The sequence below is a fragment of the Aulonocara stuartgranti genome, assembly GCF_965226115.1.
Source record: "Aulonocara stuartgranti genome assembly, chromosome: 3".
NCBI lineage: Eukaryota > Metazoa > Chordata > Actinopteri > Cichliformes > Cichlidae > Aulonocara > Aulonocara stuartgranti.
Genome location: NC_138941.1, coordinates 31,853,354 through 31,872,053, shown reverse-complemented (window position 1 = coordinate 31,872,053; position 18,700 = coordinate 31,853,354). Strand labels below are relative to the sequence as shown.

The 18,700-nt window shown below is 42.6% G+C and overlaps 1 protein-coding gene across 6 annotated transcripts in view; it reads left to right on the top strand.

The window, feature by feature from the left end:
• LOC309703267 (nuclear factor 1 B-type-like) overlaps positions 1–17,165 on the top strand; it is a 64,497-nt gene extending 47,332 nt beyond the window's left edge. For 5 of the 6 annotated variants that reach the window (XM_082528012.1, XM_082528010.1, XM_082528009.1 and 2 more), the window contains 4 exons: positions 1,695–1,833; positions 2,477–2,559; positions 6,524–6,612; positions 10,133–17,165. In XM_082528012.1, coding sequence (XP_082384138.1) covers positions 1,695–1,833; positions 2,477–2,559; positions 6,524–6,612; positions 10,133–10,265 — 444 coding nt within the window. In that variant the 3' untranslated portion in view covers positions 10,266–17,165. The remainder of the gene's footprint in view (positions 1–1,694; positions 1,834–2,476; positions 2,560–6,523; positions 6,613–10,132) is intronic. The other variant, XM_082528011.1, reaches the window with a different exon arrangement.
• Positions 17,166–18,700: the final 1,535 nt, after the last annotated feature.

Genomic DNA, 18,700 nt, shown 5'->3' with positions numbered 1-18,700 from the left:
CAAAACTACACTTTAAATTAATGAATTTAGTGTAAATCACATGATATCAGAGGAGAAAGTACTGATTTTTTTTTGTTGCCACTTCATGTGACAGAAAAAGCATATATATATTCTGCTTGATATACTGGACAAACTATTGCAATTGCAGTCACACATGACAAACAATACTGCACGGAGACGTGGCAGTAAATCAAATAGCTCTGGGCTTTTCTACATTCAGGGTACACACTGCGGCCAGTGTGTTGGAGAGAGCTAGCAGGCGTCTCTATAGATGAGAGAGCCGTGTGATATTTATGTGAGTTTTATATCCCCGCTGTTCTAACTGTAAACAAAGGCCTCGTAGACGGCTCCATCTCCAGAGCAGGGAGCGGGCTGGAAGTGTGGGGAGGTGGGGAGGAGAGAGGGTTACTCCAGAGAAAAACCGCGGGGAATGATAAAGGTTGTAAATATTTGCCGTTGCCGGGGCCCGGCTCTTGTGCAGAATTAACTGGCCCTCTGCTGGGGTGCTGGAAAGTTGGGGGGGGTGACTTGGCTAGCGAGGTGGGCTCCGGTAGGGAAGAGAGAGCGCAAGAAGACTGAGGTGAGGGGGGTAGCGAAGGTTGGGGGGGCACAGCAAATAACACAGCGCTTATAATCCCATGGACGAGTGCCAGAATGTTTTTATGCTTGCTTTAACGCAGATTATATTACACTCTAATTAAACATTCTATTCACATGGAAGGGAACCCTGCGGACACAATTCTTTTCCAAAAAGGCCTGTTTGAGTTTTGAACTTGGGGCGGCCCCGAAATGAACGCCCCAGACAGTCTCCAGCCGTCTGAAAGAGTAGCTCCCACTAGCTTCCTTTATTTCCTTCTCCATATATATAGTCCCACTGCTTTTCTTTCTATACTGGCACATTCACGCCATTGTAACAGGTCACTCCACAGCTCTCTCTCCGTCTTTTCATGCCCGGGTCCCCCTAAATTCCATTTATGAGCGCCATTAAAATCATTGTTTAGAATCATGTAGGAATTACATTGTCATTGACTGAAGATCTATTGTTGCTCATGCCCCCCAGAGTTTTGGTAATAACTGTGACAGGACAGCGGCTGAAAGTACTAAAATCCTTTCTTCAGGCGGAGCATTAAGTGTGAGAGTCAGTGGTCCAGCAATCTTTTGTTGTTAAGTGTAAGTTTCTCAGGGCAAACAGAGGCGGTTATGTCCCGTCCCCCCCTCCCCCGAAAAGGAGGGAAATGACGCCGTGATAGGATGTTCAGCCTCTTTAGTGTTCAGTTTGTTGCATGCTTGTCTTGGTTTATTGAGATCTACCCCTCTGCAGATTAACAAGGGAGCAAGCGCTTGTAAACTCAAGTCACTGGACACAGTCTGTCGTTTTATAAGGTGACACGTTTTTGGTGGCGGGCAAAGCAAATGCGGTTCTTACATGTGGATGTTTAGGGGGGAAAACAGATTTTCTTTGCTTTTTGTGTTAATTCAGATGCATTATTTCAGTATGATCCTGGTTTCTATTACTCCTACTGAATTATGTTTCAAATAAAAGAGAAGTGAAAGATTTTAGGTGGTGTTTTTACAAGAACATGCAGCTCGTGTTTGCTGTGACACATATTTCAGGTCTTAAAAAAAATAAAGTGCATAATTGTGTTGTTGTTGTGTTTTTTTTTTTTTAAATATCATCTGTACCCCACCTGCAGCCTAACAGCAGTGGTCAGGTTGTTGGAAAGGTCCCAGGCCACTTCACCCCAGTTTTGGCTCCCTCCCCACACCACGGCGCTGTGCGACCTGTCTCGCTTTCCATGCCAGACACCAAGCCCATCACCACATCAACAGAAGGTGAGCTCCAGTACCTGCTGCCCACTACTGACACACAGTACCTACAGTACAGCAAATACAGCACTTCCTCACAGTGTAGTAGCTCACGCTAGAAACACACTGGATTGTGCTTTTTAATGTAGTGTATAGTCTGTGCTCTAAATTTGCATCTTTTCAATTTGCATCGCACTTAAGGTGGAAAGTCATTTCTAAGGGCAGCACTGATCTAATTATTTCTCTTAGAATAAAATAACCCTTGAAGAGTAAGTGAACATGAGAGTGACACAAAGCTAGTTAGCAGTTTGTCTGTTTCAATCACTCAGTATCAGTATTCTGGTAACCATGCCAACTGTATGGCCGGGAGTATGCTTGTCAGTGCAGCCAGGTGAGACCATAAACCACTAGTGGGGGACAAAAAGATTTTAGGCTGTGTCTGACATTAGAAGCAAACGATAAAAAGAATCAGAGTGGTCCCAGCATTGAATCTTGCGGAACCCCTGCAGGCAGTTTTCACTATATGTTTATAGTTTAGAGTATCAGTGGAATTTAACAATGTTACTATGGTTACAGCAGTCAATTCCATGTAAATTCCCGACATCCAAATTTGAATCCAGACACTTATTCCTGTTTTTGTTTTGTTTTTTTGTGATGCTATGCTACCCAGGCTACTCATCGCCTGGCACGCCAACAGCTAATCGTTTTGTGAGCCTAAACCCTAGAGATCCCACCTTCCTGCACCAGCAACAGGTGAGGTTTCACCCCCTTCAGCACTCAGCTCACCTGTTCATCTTATCCTTTCACCCCTTCCCACGTCTCCACCCATTTTATCAAATCCCTGCTCTCTACAAAATCCAGAAACACACTGCTACTGACTTCTAGGGAGCAGTAAATGATCCCTTTAGATTAGAGCACTTCAGAAGTTCAGATTAAACAACAGATAAGTTGAGGTCAACCATAGCCGTGGATGCTGGCATAAAAAATTAGCAATGCTTTCTTTTATTTGTTTGTTTGTTTGTTTGTTCAAACCACAATTGAACCTTTGATATGCAAGCATAATATTTTCACTTTGGAATTGAGAAGCTTAAATTAACAGCTTAAATTATGCCCATTTTAAACTATCATTTTGAGTGAGTGTGCTTGAATTTAAATTCCACACTTGAGGAAAAAGAGACCTTAAGAAAGGTGAAGGGTCATTGCCATTAGAAGCTGGATGGTACACATGGATGCTTTTGAGAGTGAAATGTGTTTTTGTTTCCTTTACACGTACTTTAGAAGCTCTCACACGCATACCACACGTAGTCAGCACACTCATTTACCTCATTTACCGTACACGTGCTAAATATGTAGCGTTGGCGTCGGGTGGTTGCCTCAGGACTGGCTACAGGATGTCCTGGGATAGATGTGTGTGTCTCTCTGTGTGTGGGGGTGTGCGTATGTGCGAGGTTAGAACTGTTGCGGTGTTGTCGGACGAGAGAGGGAGAGTGCTCTCCCCTACCCAGTCTTATTGAAAGCGCTGTTCTGAGCCAAGGCTTTTCCAACCACAACTAATTGAATGCATCTGCACACAGCTACATAATGATCGCTGGGTTTCTCCTCAGCTCACTTTTTTTATGTTTAGTTTGAAAAAAAAAAAAGACAAAGCTGGCCTCTATTTCCTCACTTCTCTTTCTGTCTTTCCTTTTCTCTCTGCCTTTTTCACTTGAATTTCCTAAAATCAGTGCAAAAAACCCCCCAAAAAAAACACAGGGGGGAATATTTGTCAGCAGTCGTGGGATGCTTTTATCCCACTCGGGAGGAGAGGGAGGAGGAGAGGGAGGATTCACTTGGCTGATGTCGCACAGTTTGTCTTCCACATTTCTAGTAGCCCTGCTACTTCTTTCAGTGGGGCACAAAGTGACTACACAAGACAGCGGCAGTCTGAGAGTAGCTGCATGAACTGCTGAATTTTGTCCAAACCGTGGCTCCCCGAGGCTACAAAGCCTTTCTGTTTCAGATTTTGAAATCAGCCAGATATATAAAGATCCCCTCAGTAAGGACTGTTGGCACTTAAAATAAAGAAATATAGTCAAAGATTTAATTACTAGTTTTATTAGTTAATGACAGTTATGTTTTGTTGGCATAATTCTGTGATTTTATTGCACTGACAAGTCAAAAGATGAATTATTTTGGGCCTTACATATTCCCTTAGATTTGGTTTGGGAAGCATTTTATCAAAAAGACAGTAGCTTAGAAATGTAGAAGAATGAGAGCCTTGTAAGCATAACAATGATACCTTTCTGAAAGGTTACATGCTATATCGCCAAGAATAAATGTTTGTGTCGGCTTAAGGAAGTCTAAATAGTCCTCGCATTGATTCATCATGCTTCTGCTTGTCGCAGTTGTTTTTGTTTTCTGTGGTATGATTTAGCGGCCTAGGATCTGGCCCCGTGGAGCGGAGAGAGACACCGAGCCAAGTCCCTCAGGACTAAACACTTTCACCGAATGCTCAGTCATTGTCCTCATCTGGCAATGATGCGTATTGTGTGGGGGGTCCATAAGACTTTACTGACGATGTCAGTTGTTTGGTTGAAGCCGTTTCTGGCTAGGCTCGGTAGGAACGAGGACGAGAAGGAACGGGAAAGAGACAGTCAAGGTTTTTAAATGCGGTCAGCCTTGTGTCTGGACCGTGGAGGTTCAGTCTCTGTCTGTATGTGTGATTGATAGAGGCCGTGACTTCCATTGAATCTGTTTCGCATTTCCTTGCCACTGCCAGAGATATTAAATAAAATAAACCAAAAGCAGAGGGCTCTGATGGAACGACAGTTTTTGGAATACCCAAGTTTCCTGATCATCACCGAATTACGAATTATTGTTAAATTTATATCTCATTGCTATAAAAAAGCATGTCTCCTGTGATAACTTGCTAATAAATTTAAAAAAAAAAAATCTACTTCTCACCTCATGCCTATTTTAAAATGTCGCACCACCGAAATAGAGATCCTCGGACACAGACACACTAATACTAGGCTTCAAAATGAAAACACAAAACAAACCACCACCACCACACGCTCTCACACCTGCTCTACGATTCCCAGGCAATGAATGTGTGAAAACCCTCCATTCATCTCTCGCCTTGGTTAACCCCTCGAGGGAATGCCACCATCTAGCATTCCGCAGGGAAAGATCCGTGATCAGATGTCATTTGGTATTATCTAAGGAAGGATTCTAATCCACAATCTGCCCGCATCTGTTTGCTAACGTTCCCCGGCTCCTTCCCCTTTTTTCCCCGCTGCCCGTGCGACTCTGATGTGTCGGTGCCAGCGGACAGATGGCGAGCCCCTCGAGGAGCGGTGGCACCGAGCGTCTGGCCCAACCCGCGCATTCTCTCCAAGCTTTTGTCAGGCTGGAGAGTGCGGGAACAGCGTGGGGGTTTGGTCTCCCAGCATTTGATAAATACTGAGAAAACACACTGAATGAAACAAGTTTGCGTTGTTTCCTATTCAGTTTTATTAATCAGCCGCTCAAAGCAATTCATCAAGTGAAACCGATACATTAAATTGAAACCAAATGACTGTTATTGCGTCACCGTTGCTTAAAATGAATTCCCTTTGCTGGTTGTTTCTTGCCATTACTTCACATTTGTTCCAGGAAAGATGAAGGAACACAACGCAAACATCCCTCAATTTAAGTATGGCTTAAGTAGGAAACCATCAGCCCCCACACCACCCCTCCCTCCCGATGTGTTCATCCAGGTGCTCGGAGAAAAAAGAACACATTTCTTGACCGTTGCAAATGGCTCTGAATATTCAGCGTATGCGTATATCTGATTAAATCCCTCTTAAGAGCCTCTGCAAAACGTCTGCCACTGCACGAGGAGTGCTAACAGTGCAGTTTTATCCCGATGCATTACTAAATGAATGTGTTGACCACAGGGCAAGGTTAGGTTGGTATTGGCAGAGATAGCTCTCAGCTGGATTGCCGACACGTGCGCTCGCATAATGCATGCAAAGGAGACACAGTTTGTGCGTGGCTTTTTTTTGTTGCAGTAATTTGTAATCTGTATGTCAGGTTGGCATGTCTTAAAACAGGGGAGAAGGGGTTAGTGTGCGCGTTGGCGCGTGCGTGTATTTGTGTGTGTGTGTGTGTGGGCGAGTGCTGTAACTTCATTGTAATTGCGACCCTTAATCAATAAAAACAGTTAGCTAATGAAAAAAGTCTGCATGCTTGAGGGCATGCGTCCTGAATCTGAAAGTGCACTTAGAGTGAAGCAATCATTATGGACAGGGTGCATGCATCCAGTGGATTGCATGGCTTCATTGGTTTACCAGGTAAAATGAAATAAATAAATAAACAAGATAAAACAGTAGAGACTGCTCACAGATGAACTTCCTGTATGATGCCACTCACATTTTCTAACTAACTAACTTCGTTTTGTTTTTTGTTTTGCTTCCAGGTTAGCTGTTTCCACTAACTGTAATGCATGCTTTTTATTTTCTGTCTGTTTCACCTGTAGCTGTTATTTTATCTCAATAAGTATTAAAAACACTGACTCAGTTTTCATTCTTAGGATTCATTTTGGAGCCTTTTTTTAAAAAAAATCTATTTTTTATTTCCCGTGCTCCTGTCCTAGGCTCTTTTGCATGCATGTGTGTATACAGTGTTGAGTTGTAGTGTAATCTGAAGTGGAAGTTGTCTTGGCCCAGTGATCTGACTGCTAGGTTTCAATTGACAGCTGAGGAAGTGTGACTGGAGCGTGACTCAAAACGGCAGGCATTATGGCCCCAGTGCCACTGACGACACTTTGGGGATTACTTGGCAAAGGTAACCTTTTCATTCTTTCATGCCGTCTCTCTCTGTCTCTCTTTCAGCACATGCACAAACACACAACATATAAGCATTGAAATGAGTAACTCAGTATAATGTATGATTTCCTTGATTGTCTCCTCTTTACGTTCACATATAAACGCAATTACGGGGCCAGTAGCCGTGGCTGTTATTGCTGCAGATGTTGACCTTTTTCGAGATGAGGTCATGCCTTTGATAAAACACACGTTTCCTTGTGTCTCCCTCATGTTTTCTTTCCCCCGCCCCCTTTCTGTTGCTTCATCTCCTTTTCCATGCCTTAATAGTTTTATACATTTCCCAGTAACTTCTTCTTGTTTTGCACTTGAGAATTCGATTAGCAGCGGAGTCCCTTCATTCAGTTTTCCCCAGAACCAACTTTTGTAAATGCACACGAACACAAACCACGAGAGGAGAAGGTCATATTTTCTTTTCATATCTGTTGGAAAGCGATAAATACAAATACCAATATTATATTTCGCTGCATAACGACAACTCTTGCAGTGTGATTCAGCTTTTGAAATAAAGCCTTTCTTCCTCTTGGATTCATTCTTAATAAAAACAACAAAATAATGCTTTGATGTAACTAATTTGACAAAGCATGTGGAAAATTTAAAAAAGGAAGTCATTTCAGGTCAGATTGTTAGCCATGTGCGGTTAAGTTGCTCGCTGTATTTAAACAAGCTTAGCTTTGTTTAACTTTGTGCTCAAGTAATGCTTTACTCTCTGTAACTTAAAGTTACAGACCCCCCACCTTCCACACACACACACACACACACACACACACACACACACACACACACACACACACACACACCCCTCCTCCCTCGCTTCCATACTGTATCTCTCCCTCTCTGGGGGAAAACCTGAACCATTTCACCATGCTAGAGCGAGCAAGCTGAGCTAAGCCTTTTCCTGTTACGTCTCCCCTTTCCCCTTTTCCCTGGATATGTACAGTGTGTGTGGGTGTGTGTGTGAGTGTGTGTGTGGGTGTACAGGTCATTTTGCGCTCGCTGAAGTTACAAATGTTTTTACAAACACAAACGCACACAGCAGAACCCCCTTCGAAAGGCCTCCTAATGGGCCAGTAGAGATAGCAGAGAAAAATGTCCCCCGCTGCAAGCCTGAGGTCTCTTTTTCCACTCGCACTCCAGCTCACTCCTCCTCCTTTCGCCATGTGACTCGTACAGTAATAAGAAAAGATAGAATAGATCCCGACTGGATTCAGTTTAGTTATTGCGAGGATGGGGACGGTAATTCTATTACACTTTTTTTCCCCTCTTTGATGGATTATTTACGCCCAATCGTTCAACATACAGATGAGATCAGTTTGATTTCTCCTTTATCTTGCTCGCCCCTTTAAATGGGGCGCTTCGCTAGGCCTCTTCAGTACTAGCCCTCAAATTAAAAAGCTGCCAGACTCGCATGTTGCTATTGTGCAGGAAATGGGTCAGCAATCCATTAAGATGCCATTAGATAATCTAATTTAGGGAGCTAATCCTTAAACGAAGCACGCTGTATGGCCAGGCTGTGCTCGCGGGGAGTAGAATTAGTGAGGTTTGTGAGCCGGACAGGGCAGGGGGAGGCCATCTTGAAGGTTACCTAAGGAAACGCGGCAATGGAGGTCAGGTCTTTTAGCCATGCTCAGAGCTGCTCGTGTGGAGACAAAATCTAGAGGAGCTGCACTGATGCAGGTTAAGATTGCAACAACAACAAATAGCTTCAAATAAAATGTTTGTCTTTATGTTATGTCTTTTTAATTATTTAAAAGCTACAGGGGACAAAATGCCTGAACATCTAACTTCCTGTGAATGGGGCCCTTAGTTCCTGCACAAGTTCAGTCATACTAATGAGGCAACTGATCCCCACACACACACACACACACACACACACACCCTAATGCATGCACAGACACTGATGCAGAGAGTTATTCTGTACTGTAAAACAAAAAACCTACTTATAGGATGCAGGTGCGGACAGGCAGCCAGTTTAAAACTGATCTGTGCAAAAAAAAAGTGCATTTTTGTAGCTGTTTGACCCCCCGCACACACCTACTAAACAATGTAAGTCATTACCTGAGAGGCGTTTCATAAGAAAAGCGAAACATTGCGAGATAAAAGAAGGGAAGGAAGGAAGAAAGAAAAGGAGAGCGCTGCAGTCCTTGGCCGCTCTGTGCGCTCTTTGTTCAGAAAGGTAGGAAAAACTTAATCCCCCGTTTCCTGTCCGATGATTTTTGGCAGAGTGAAAGAGAGAAGGAGGGAGGGAAGAGGATAGAACGAGGACGGGCTGGACGGTAAAAAAAACTGCTAGAGAGGATTAGCCTTGAAGTCTTTTTTTTAACACTTTGCGCACTGAAACGCAACCTAAAACTTGAGTGATGTTTGCTTTTGTTTTGAATGCGTCTCCTCGGCTCTTGTGTTTTCTGTCTTTCACTCTTTATTAGCGAGTCGGGCCTCTCGGGCCGTGAGGTGAATTGAATTTGCACTTCCATTGTTTTAAGTAAAAGAGCGGTGACTAGTGATTTGTAAAAAATGCAGACTGGTTGATGAGTTGCTTTTATGAGCCCAGACAGTGTTGTTCTAATACTGAAGTTTCACAAAGAGTCGAGTCTCTGCACAGGAGCATCATCAGACTCGAGGCTTGTCTTGTGTTTTGTTTCATGTGAAGAAAACCCCCAAAAAACAAAACCTCCTTGTCCCCTTTTCCCATCTAAGCCTGCTTTCCTTTTCTTTCCTTTTTTCTGCATTTTCCCTTCACTCCTGCGTTCCTCACTTTTATCTGTTTCCTGCTCTTTTTTCCATCCATCACGTTTCAGCTGCTGCAACAGCGTGCTGATGCTTCGTATGCGTGCATCGGTTATTGGTGAAAAGTGTAACACAGGTATTTTCATACTTAGCGGGAGTGATATGAGAGGTGGGAGGGGGTTAGATGAGTGCACACTGGGGCCCTGCGGGGAAGAAAAGAGCAAGGGGGGGCTAATTATCTGACATCTACGTTGCGCAGCACCCCTCGGGAACAACATGCTGTTTGTTCCCGCTCGCGTTTTCAGTTAGCACCGTTGCTCCCCAGGAACAATCACTGTGTTGTTTTGCCATTAGCGTGAGATGAATAGGGATGGAACAGCTTTGTGTAGGGACCCCCACACTTTTTACCCACAACCACTCCTCCTTCACCGCCGCTACCAATCGCGCTCCTCCTCCCCCCCATCGCGCTTTTCTCCACCGCCGTTAATGCACAGAAGAGCGGCTGCGTCACGGCCCTCTCACACGATGTCCTTCACTGGGAATCAAGTGGGATCCCCTCAGCTTAGTTTAACGAGCTTTTTTTTTGTTTATCTGCGTTTGAACAAACCAACAGCGAGACCACGAACCTCAATGACAGCAGAGCTGGTCATTAGCGAAGCAGCGTTCAGGATAACTGGGTGAAAGAATCTGATTTTGACTGCAAACGGCACAGGAGTAATCTCTTTGTCTCTCTCTCTGTCTCTCTGTCTCCACAGTCCTGGTACCTGGGCGAGCTTAGTTCCATTCCAAGTGTCGAACGGGACTCCGATTCTGCCAACAAATGTCCACCAGAACTACAGCATAAACATCATTGGTGAGCCCCTGGTCCCCGCCGAGACAGGGAACTGATCACACAGAGGCCGGATGACCCCCAGGGTGGATAGATGGGTGGGGGCGTTGGTAGTGCGGAGCTAGCACTACAGGTGTCCACAGCCATGGATGAAACCAGCAAAGCAGCAAGCGCTGCATAACCCTCTCTACTATCCCCCCCCAACCCTCATCCCAGCCCCTCCTTGTTCCCTCCCCACTCCCGTCCCTCCCGATGATGGACACTGGCCCTGAAGTGAAGATGAGGGTTCGTTCAGAGGAAAGAAGAAAAAAAAAAAAACCAAGAAGCTTCAGGTCTGCTGTCTCCTCACCCCGGCCCACACACACACAAACACACACACCTACCACCCACCAGTCAGTTGTTGTGTGTTGCAGAACTTTGCAATCCATTCAGATACTGTGATGTATAGATGCCTTAATGTTTTATTGCATGACACTCTAGTCTCTTAGCGGCGATTCCTATTATTTTTCCATGTTGGAGGAAGATGTAAAATCTAGATTTACAAACACACCCACACACACACACGCATAAGTGAGGGGGTCTGCATATTTGACAACCTCTGCCTGGTGGATGGCTCAGAGACTCTAAGCTCTCCAACTGAGACCTCTTGAGAAGAGGCTTTCCCGCATCAAACGATTCACTGTGTGCACCATAGGAACAAAAACTTGTGAATTCAGAGTGTTTCTTCTTCCATTTGATTTCAGTTTACTGTGATACGACTCTTTGTTCAGAAAAATGTGTTGACTTTGTTTATTCTTTACTGCTACTTACTTCATGAATTAATGTAAACACTTAGGCCCCTTTCAGACATGGCTTCACGGGTTTGTCAAAGCGATTAAGACCCCGGTAACTCTTACGTGAACGCTCCTCATGGCAGCGCCGCAGACAGCCTCGGTATGTGCAAAAGGCTTGCTGCATTTGTGGCCGCAAGATGTGCGATATTTAATTCTCTTCGCCGCCACAGACCCTGTTCACAGGAGACATTTCCACATGACAGGATGATGGCTCAGTTTTCATTAAGTGTCCCAGTAAGTCATGGCAAGCTGGTCAGTGAGCAAGCAAACGCAACAGCAGGACTTCCCCGACCTTTTTACTTGGTCTGAGCCAGCAGCATCTCTGAGATGGGCACAGGATGTTCTTCAGTGGCAACGCTGGACGCCAAAAGCAAACCCTCCTGGCTGAAAGGGCAACAAAGTCTGCACAAGTTAGGATGGGTGCTGGTGGGGTAAACTGCCATCATCTGGAGCGTCATCCAGCATCCAGACAGATAGCAGTTCCTGTCCTGTGGGACATGTTTTGGCTAAAAACCGCACCAGTTCACAGCTTTCCAATTGAAAAGTGATGGTTAAGAGGTTACCTAGAGCGTTAAGTGGTGACACCAGTGGGTCGTCACAGAACATCTGCATGTTGCACCCTTTCCTGCTTTGATATGTTAAAATATCTGCTGTGAAAACAGTGAAAACGCCCTCTTCTGTACGGTAAACTTGTGCATGCCTGTCCGTCAGTACGACTGAGACCTGCGCCGTGTCGAAAGCTGCCCGTAAATGTTAAGATGCTGTCAGATTAATGGAGAGGAGTGCATGTCTGAAAGGGGCTTTATGGGTAAAGGTTGAGAACTCTAAATGCAGTTTTCAAAACAACACTAAATGCTAGGCTTGAGATTGGACCCCTCACGAAAGAATTAGCATCTCCTTTAAAAAAAGGAATATAAAAAAAAAAAAAAAAATGCGACAGAGGCAAGTGCAATTGAATTTTTGAAGGGAAGCTATCAGTCTGTCAGCCCTAAGACTCTAAAGGAAGGGGGATAAATATGAAATGTTTTATGGGTAAAATGTTTGAGAAACATCTGAATTTGATTTCAGTCACGATATCCGTCTCCTCGCGTGGAAAAAAGTAAAAAAAAATTTAAAAAGTAAAAACATTAAGTAGGAAAGGCAGTTGAAGGCGAGCATTAAAGCTACCTGTGCAGCGCTGAGCAAAACCAGCACTTATTTTGAGCCCTTCCCATCATTATGGGGAGATTTTTTTTTTTATTTATTTCAGAAAAATCGTAAGCAACGAAAACGAGATGCACATAGTGCGCATAAATGTTCACGATGAGATCAAGAGCATACGCATTTGGCCAACAGCTTCTAAAGCTTATGTTTACGGAAAAAAAGAAAATAAGAAGTGTTAATTCATGGGAAAATTTGTATTATTCATGCAAATGTAGCGTGGGCTTATGGGTAAAGCTACAGTTTGTGCAAGGTTAACTCTAAAGTGGAAGAGGTTGAAAGCTGAAATTCCGAATCCAGGTGGTGGCAAATCCCCGAAATCAAGAATTGCGCGTGGCGTGTTCACGGCCATTGCCTCTCCAGTCCAGACATATTTATATACGAGGAAAAAAAAATCTCTCCAGTACTCTTAATTTGCACGATGACATATAGTCCACATTACGTGCCTTGCCTTTGAATATAGAGACATCACTACACTTGTTTTTTGCTGCATTTATCATTATAGAAAAAAAAATTAACATTTTTATGATAAGAATTGTTTTGTACTCTGAATGAAATTGTTGATTTTTAACTTCATGTACTACTCTATGTCACAGTTACATTGCATATCAAGGCTGTGTATAGTTGCCGTTTTAAAGTTTGTAATCAACCAGCATTTTTTTGTTTGTTTGTTTGTTTGTTTTCAGTATTTTGGTGGTTTTTCTAATAACCTGTCATCTTTTGTTTTCCTTTTTTTTTTTTCTCTTTTCTCAATGCTCATTTTGTTCATCTTCCAGTTACTATTGCGGAGGGTGGAATTCAGAATTATGAAAATTATGCAATACCAAGTTTTGCCTATGTAGGTAGTGCTTATAGATGCGTCAATTATTAGAAGCTAGTTTGGAGATAGATAATATTGTAATGCATTTATTTTGTTGATATCGTTGTTTGTCGTTGTTGTTGTTGATGATGTTGTTGTTGTTGTTGTTGTTGTGGGTGTTTTTTTCTTTTCCTTTTTTATCGACCAAAGTGGGGACTGCTTTCTATGCAGTGTGAGACAAGGTCTTTTTTTTCTCCTTTTTTTCTTTCTTTAGCTTGTAGGCCTACCGAATGACGGTGAGACAAGTTCCCGTGTATTATGAATTTGGGAGATTTGGGAGGAGGGGTGGTATTTTTCTAGAAATACTTATCTTAAAATGATGCACCCTTGGGCTTGCTGCGGCTGCAAAGTCACTGATTGGTCTACTGTGACTCTTACTTTCAACTTTCCACCTGGGGTGCTAGCGTGTGACATTGAAGGAGCTCTTTTTTCTTCTTCTTCCACTGGAGAGACAGCTTGACTTGAGCGCGACAATCATTTGAAGAAATCATTTTTGCGTAGAATCCCGTTCTGTCTCGGCTCCCCGAGAGCCGCAGCCGATAGCGTCGCGCGCGTTTTTCCAAATCTTTACGCCGTGCTATTCTAGATGTCGCCTAATGCAATTCCCAAGTAGATGCCTTAAACACATCAGTGAAGTGGCCTGTGACTGCGCAACAATCACACACCGACTAATGCTAGTGAGACCTGTTGAAATCAGTTCCAGACAGGCTCAAGCAAGCCTTTAGAAAGTATTTTATAAGTAGTAGATTTGTATAAATGTATATACGATATGCACATATGTCAATTCCTGAGACGCTTCCCTAGCAGAAGCCCCGTAGAGTATGTTAAAGGAAATATTGGACTGCAGGAGTGTGGTGTCTTCTAACTTCCTGTCCAAATGCCCCCAGTAGAAGCTTAAATAGAATCCACTAGGAGAAAAAATCTAGCACTTAAATAGCACATAGGCAATCATCTCCCCCACCCCCCATCCTCGTCCTACAGTGTTCAGAAGTCAAACTAAACCTCTCAGGCGTATTACAGGGCATTATTTATATCAATCGATACCTTGCCATTTTTATTGTAAAAAAAAATTTCTCGCAGAAAGCTGCAGCGCGGCCAGTGCTGCTATGACACCTTTTGCACTCTTTCCCTGCAATCGTGAAAGAAACGTTTTCCTTCGGAGAGTTCCCCCGAGAGCTCTCCGGCGCCAGCAGAGGGCTAAGGAGCAGAAATCGTTGTTAAAAAGTAATCCTCAAGTCAAGCTCAATCTCTCCGTCTTCACCCAGATTTCTCACGCAGAAAGAAAATGTTTGAAAAAAACAAAACGAAAAAAGTCACCCCGTTGTAAGTGCACTGCTCTCTTTTTTTTTTTTCTTGGTTGCTTTTTTTTCTTCTAAAAGGAAAAAAACTATAAGTGCTTTGCAGCCTTTGGCCATTGGAGACCCCACTGAAGTGCATTGTCCCCAAGTGTGTGTGTGTGTGTGTGTGTGTGTGTGTGTGTGTGTGTGTGTGTGTGTGTGTGTGTGTGTGTGTGTGTGTGTGTTTGTGTGCGCAACTTAAAAGTGTGTCAGGGTCACTGTGCTGTTGTGCTGGTGTCTGTTTGAAGAGGAGACTGTACATAATGGTAAATATCCTGACTGCGTCGATAGCTGCGGTCTGCGAGGCTGAACTCTGCTTTGGCAGCTTGAGCGTGCGTGCAAGTGCGTACGCGGTTAAATTTCCGAGCTGGATGTATGATCGAGTGCCTCCGACACTACACAGCGATAGAAGATGAGGGTCTTTCTGTCGAGGAAAAGAAAAAGCCTGCCGTAGGACAGGAGTTTGTACACTGTAAACTTTCGGAGGAGTTCTTCTTTGAAGCCCACATTTGTAAATGTTCATTTCTGGGGAAAATGAGTCAATTCCATTTTAGGAAAAAAAGAAAAAGAAAAAACAAACAAAAAAATGTTTTTTTAAATTTGGATTTGTTTGTTTCAGAGACTGGATTTGAGTTAGAACTCTCCAGGTTTCTCTGATTAGTGTTTTCATCAGGTGTTCCTGTATGTAAAGAAAAAAGAGGGGGGGGTCGGGGAGGGAGTGTGTATTCTGTACTGATCCATAAATATTAAGAAACAACAACATTGAAGGCTTTTTTTATTCTTATTAATATTATTTCTGAACTTGGTTAGTGCTTAGATATTTCCACTTGGGAAAGACTTCATGAATATTTGAATTGTTGTTCTTTCAGTAGTGTGGCCATAGAGCGTGTGATGTGATTTATCTCGGGGGTTGGTTTTTTTTTCTTTTCTTTGGAAATGGGTGTGAATTCTTGTCCAACAAGATTGTGGTGTGAGTGTGTTTCTTGTAGCAGCTGGGAAGTAAACCTGTAAGGCAAAGGCCCCAGTTTGCACCTGACCTTAAGTGAGAAGCAGGGTAAAATCTGCAGTGACAAACGTCCTTGATGAATCTGTCGGATTTTATTTTTTTCCTTTTTCTTCTTGTTCTTAAAAAAAAAGAATCACAATTGTCGCAACGTGATTGGTGCTGCATCTCACCGTATATCTGGCAGGTTTGGAGCCGTGCGCGTCGTTCGCATGCAGGCGATGTTGTTTTAAGAATTTCCTAAAAGAAAGCATCCACTCATTTTGCACTTTTGTCATTTCACACGTTGTCAAAACCTGATGTACTATAGGAAACCCTCCATTCACACTACAAACAAATACTACATGCTTTTCAGGTGCTTCAGATTAGGGTACTGTACCTTCCAGCTGAGCTAGTGTTTTCGGGTTTAAAAAATCAGTGTTCAACCCATCAGCAGCTTCAAGAGCCCCCATTCAGAGCAAATACTGAGACTGGAAAGTATTATTACACTGATCGCTGCGATCGCAGAGAAACAGGACGACTTTATGCAAGGAGGACCTGTGGCACTCATGCAATATGTGAGATTGTTCCTTTTTAACTGAATGTCACACATTCTGTAGGGACTGAGAGGCTTGTACACATGCAGACTTAAGAGAAAACTTCATTTTCATCCTACATGAGCAATATACATCTTCCATACTTTGGCTAGCTGCTAGTCACTTGGCATCAGGTTGTTATGAAACATGAAAAACCAGCATTTTTACAGGATGTAACATTCACCAAAAGGAGACTAAAAGATAGCAATGCAGTGCCTGTTCAAGCTGTCCAAGTGTCTGTTGTATACAATATGTAGAATGTGATAAGCTTAACTTTCCTACGTGGCGAGAAGAAAACGGCGTCACACCAAGCAGAATGTGGCAAACGCTTCTGAAAATATGCTCTTTATCACTTCTTTTGGTGTTTTTTTTTTTTTTTTTGTGATTTATTCATTTTCGAATTACGTCAGCACACGATGCCCACGTCGGATTTGTTAAAAAATAATAATAATAGGAAATTCTTCTTTTTTCTTTTTTTTTTCAGGGAGGGAGGGGGAGTTGGGCGGGAGGGTCAGTGCTTCATTAAGCGCAATGACGGAATTTCTTTAGTCACCATTTTTCTCTGCAGGGCTGATTTCTTTTTGGGTCTTGTGGCACTTTTACTTCCTGCTGCGCACACATTTCTATTTTAGGAATCACGGTGGAATCTATATTTAAATAAATATATAAAAGGAACAACAACAACAACACCAACAAAACAATATGTAAACAGTCTCCAGTAGTGATCGTAGTTACACTGCAAGTGTGTGCAAAGGTCTATGTATGTATCTGAATGTATGTTTTAGAGGACTTTTGGAAAACCTTTTTTTTTTTTTTTTTTTTTTTGTTCTTTTCATCTTTTCATTTACAGTTTAGGAGCCACAGGTGTCCATTGTGAACTGTATAGCAAAGGCCTTGATATCCCTTCTTTTATTGATTTTTATCAACGCCACCCAATAGGCGATGCCTTCAAGCTAGTTACATTTGGTGCAGGGGCTAAAATTGCCACAAGATTAAAATCAGTGTAAATAAGGCTCAACTTTTTGTGATTGTTACTGTTATATCCAGCCTATACTGCTAGCAGCTGTTTTTACTGCAGTCAATTACTGGAAGTGGATATATTTCCTATGCAAAACTGTTTAAACAATAAAATGAGCTATGCTACAAAAATGACTTCATTACTGTGGCTCTTTCTTGTGTTTATTTATTGCATTTGGTCCTTGCTGATTGTGAATGATTGCAATTTGGCACATAAAAGTCCCAGTTCGATATCTGGTGACATTAACTGATGAACAAGTAAAGTGACACAGCTGATGTCTGTATTGAAGACAGCTGGCCGCAAAGCCACCTTAAATTTAAAGGGGGCTTTGCATGTCGCACAGTTCAAGCCAATGATTTCTTTATTCACATTTAGACCTGCGTGCTCGAGAGGAAACTGAGTTTTTGCCTTACAGCTATTCTTTGTATATATGCTCACCTTGTTATCTGAAACTTTGGCCATGTTTAATAAGAGCATCTACTCTCACTGCCCTTTTTATTAGGAATACCTGTTCAACTCCTCATTAAGACAAATATCTCATCAGCCAATCAAATGGCAGCAACTCAATGCATTTAAGAACATGGTCAAGAAGAGCTTTTGAAGGTCAAACCAAGCATCAGAATGGGGAAGAAAAGATCATTTAGATGAGCTGCTTTTAGTATTTCAGAAACTGCTGATCTGCTGGGATTTTCCCACATTTTTCCCACTCTAGGGTTTGGAAATAATGGTCCAAAAACAGAAAATACCCAGTGGTAGGGTAAAAAAAATGTCTTATTGATGCTTGAGGAGACTGGTCAGACTACTGCAAGCTCATAGGAAGACAGCAGTAAGTCGATTGTTACAACTTAGGTTGCAACTATTAGGTTAGGCACCTTTAAGATGTGGTCAAATGGGAGATTCTCATCATGGATATCGAGCCAATAAATCTGCAGCAACGGTGGGATTCTGTACACCTACACTTCATGTAGGCACACCTAATGAAGTGAGTGTATGAGTGAAGCAAGGTAAAAGAAGACAATTAACATTATGAGTTCTTTACCTAATTAAGACAGGGCTACACAATGTGAGTGTGTAAAAAGATTTCAGAATACCCACACACATGTGCATCGGTGAGGTGTTTTTGGAACAATGCATCAATAGAAGTATTTGCAAAATGCCATCAGCTCAGTGAGGGCACTGACCATATCATTATGGATAATGTTTGTCATTTAGTGTTCGATCACAAGCATCCATAAAACTGCTATTCAAATATAATATAGATATGGGAGAAGGAATCGTGTTTACCTGGAACAGACATTTAAAAAAATGATTGCTCCTTTAAAGTGAACTCACTGAGAAAAAAATCTTGGAAATAATAAAAGAGCTTCACTGAACCCATACTAATGCTAGTGTGAGTTTTTGCTGTGTCTGTACCCCTTTGGTAAACACACACGTCATCACCTAAAGCTTCTCTCTCCTACAATCCAGAGTGGCAGTCTAATCGAATCTACAATTACCATAAAAGAAGACAATACACTATCAGTAGGTATGATGGGGGGGTCACTTGGATCTTATAGACCTTAACCTCACGTAGGTAATGTGAATGTGTCGAAGGGTCCACAGTATGCATTCAATAAAAATTCATTGCATCACATTCCTGAAAGCAAGAAGAGGAAAACAGGGATAGAAG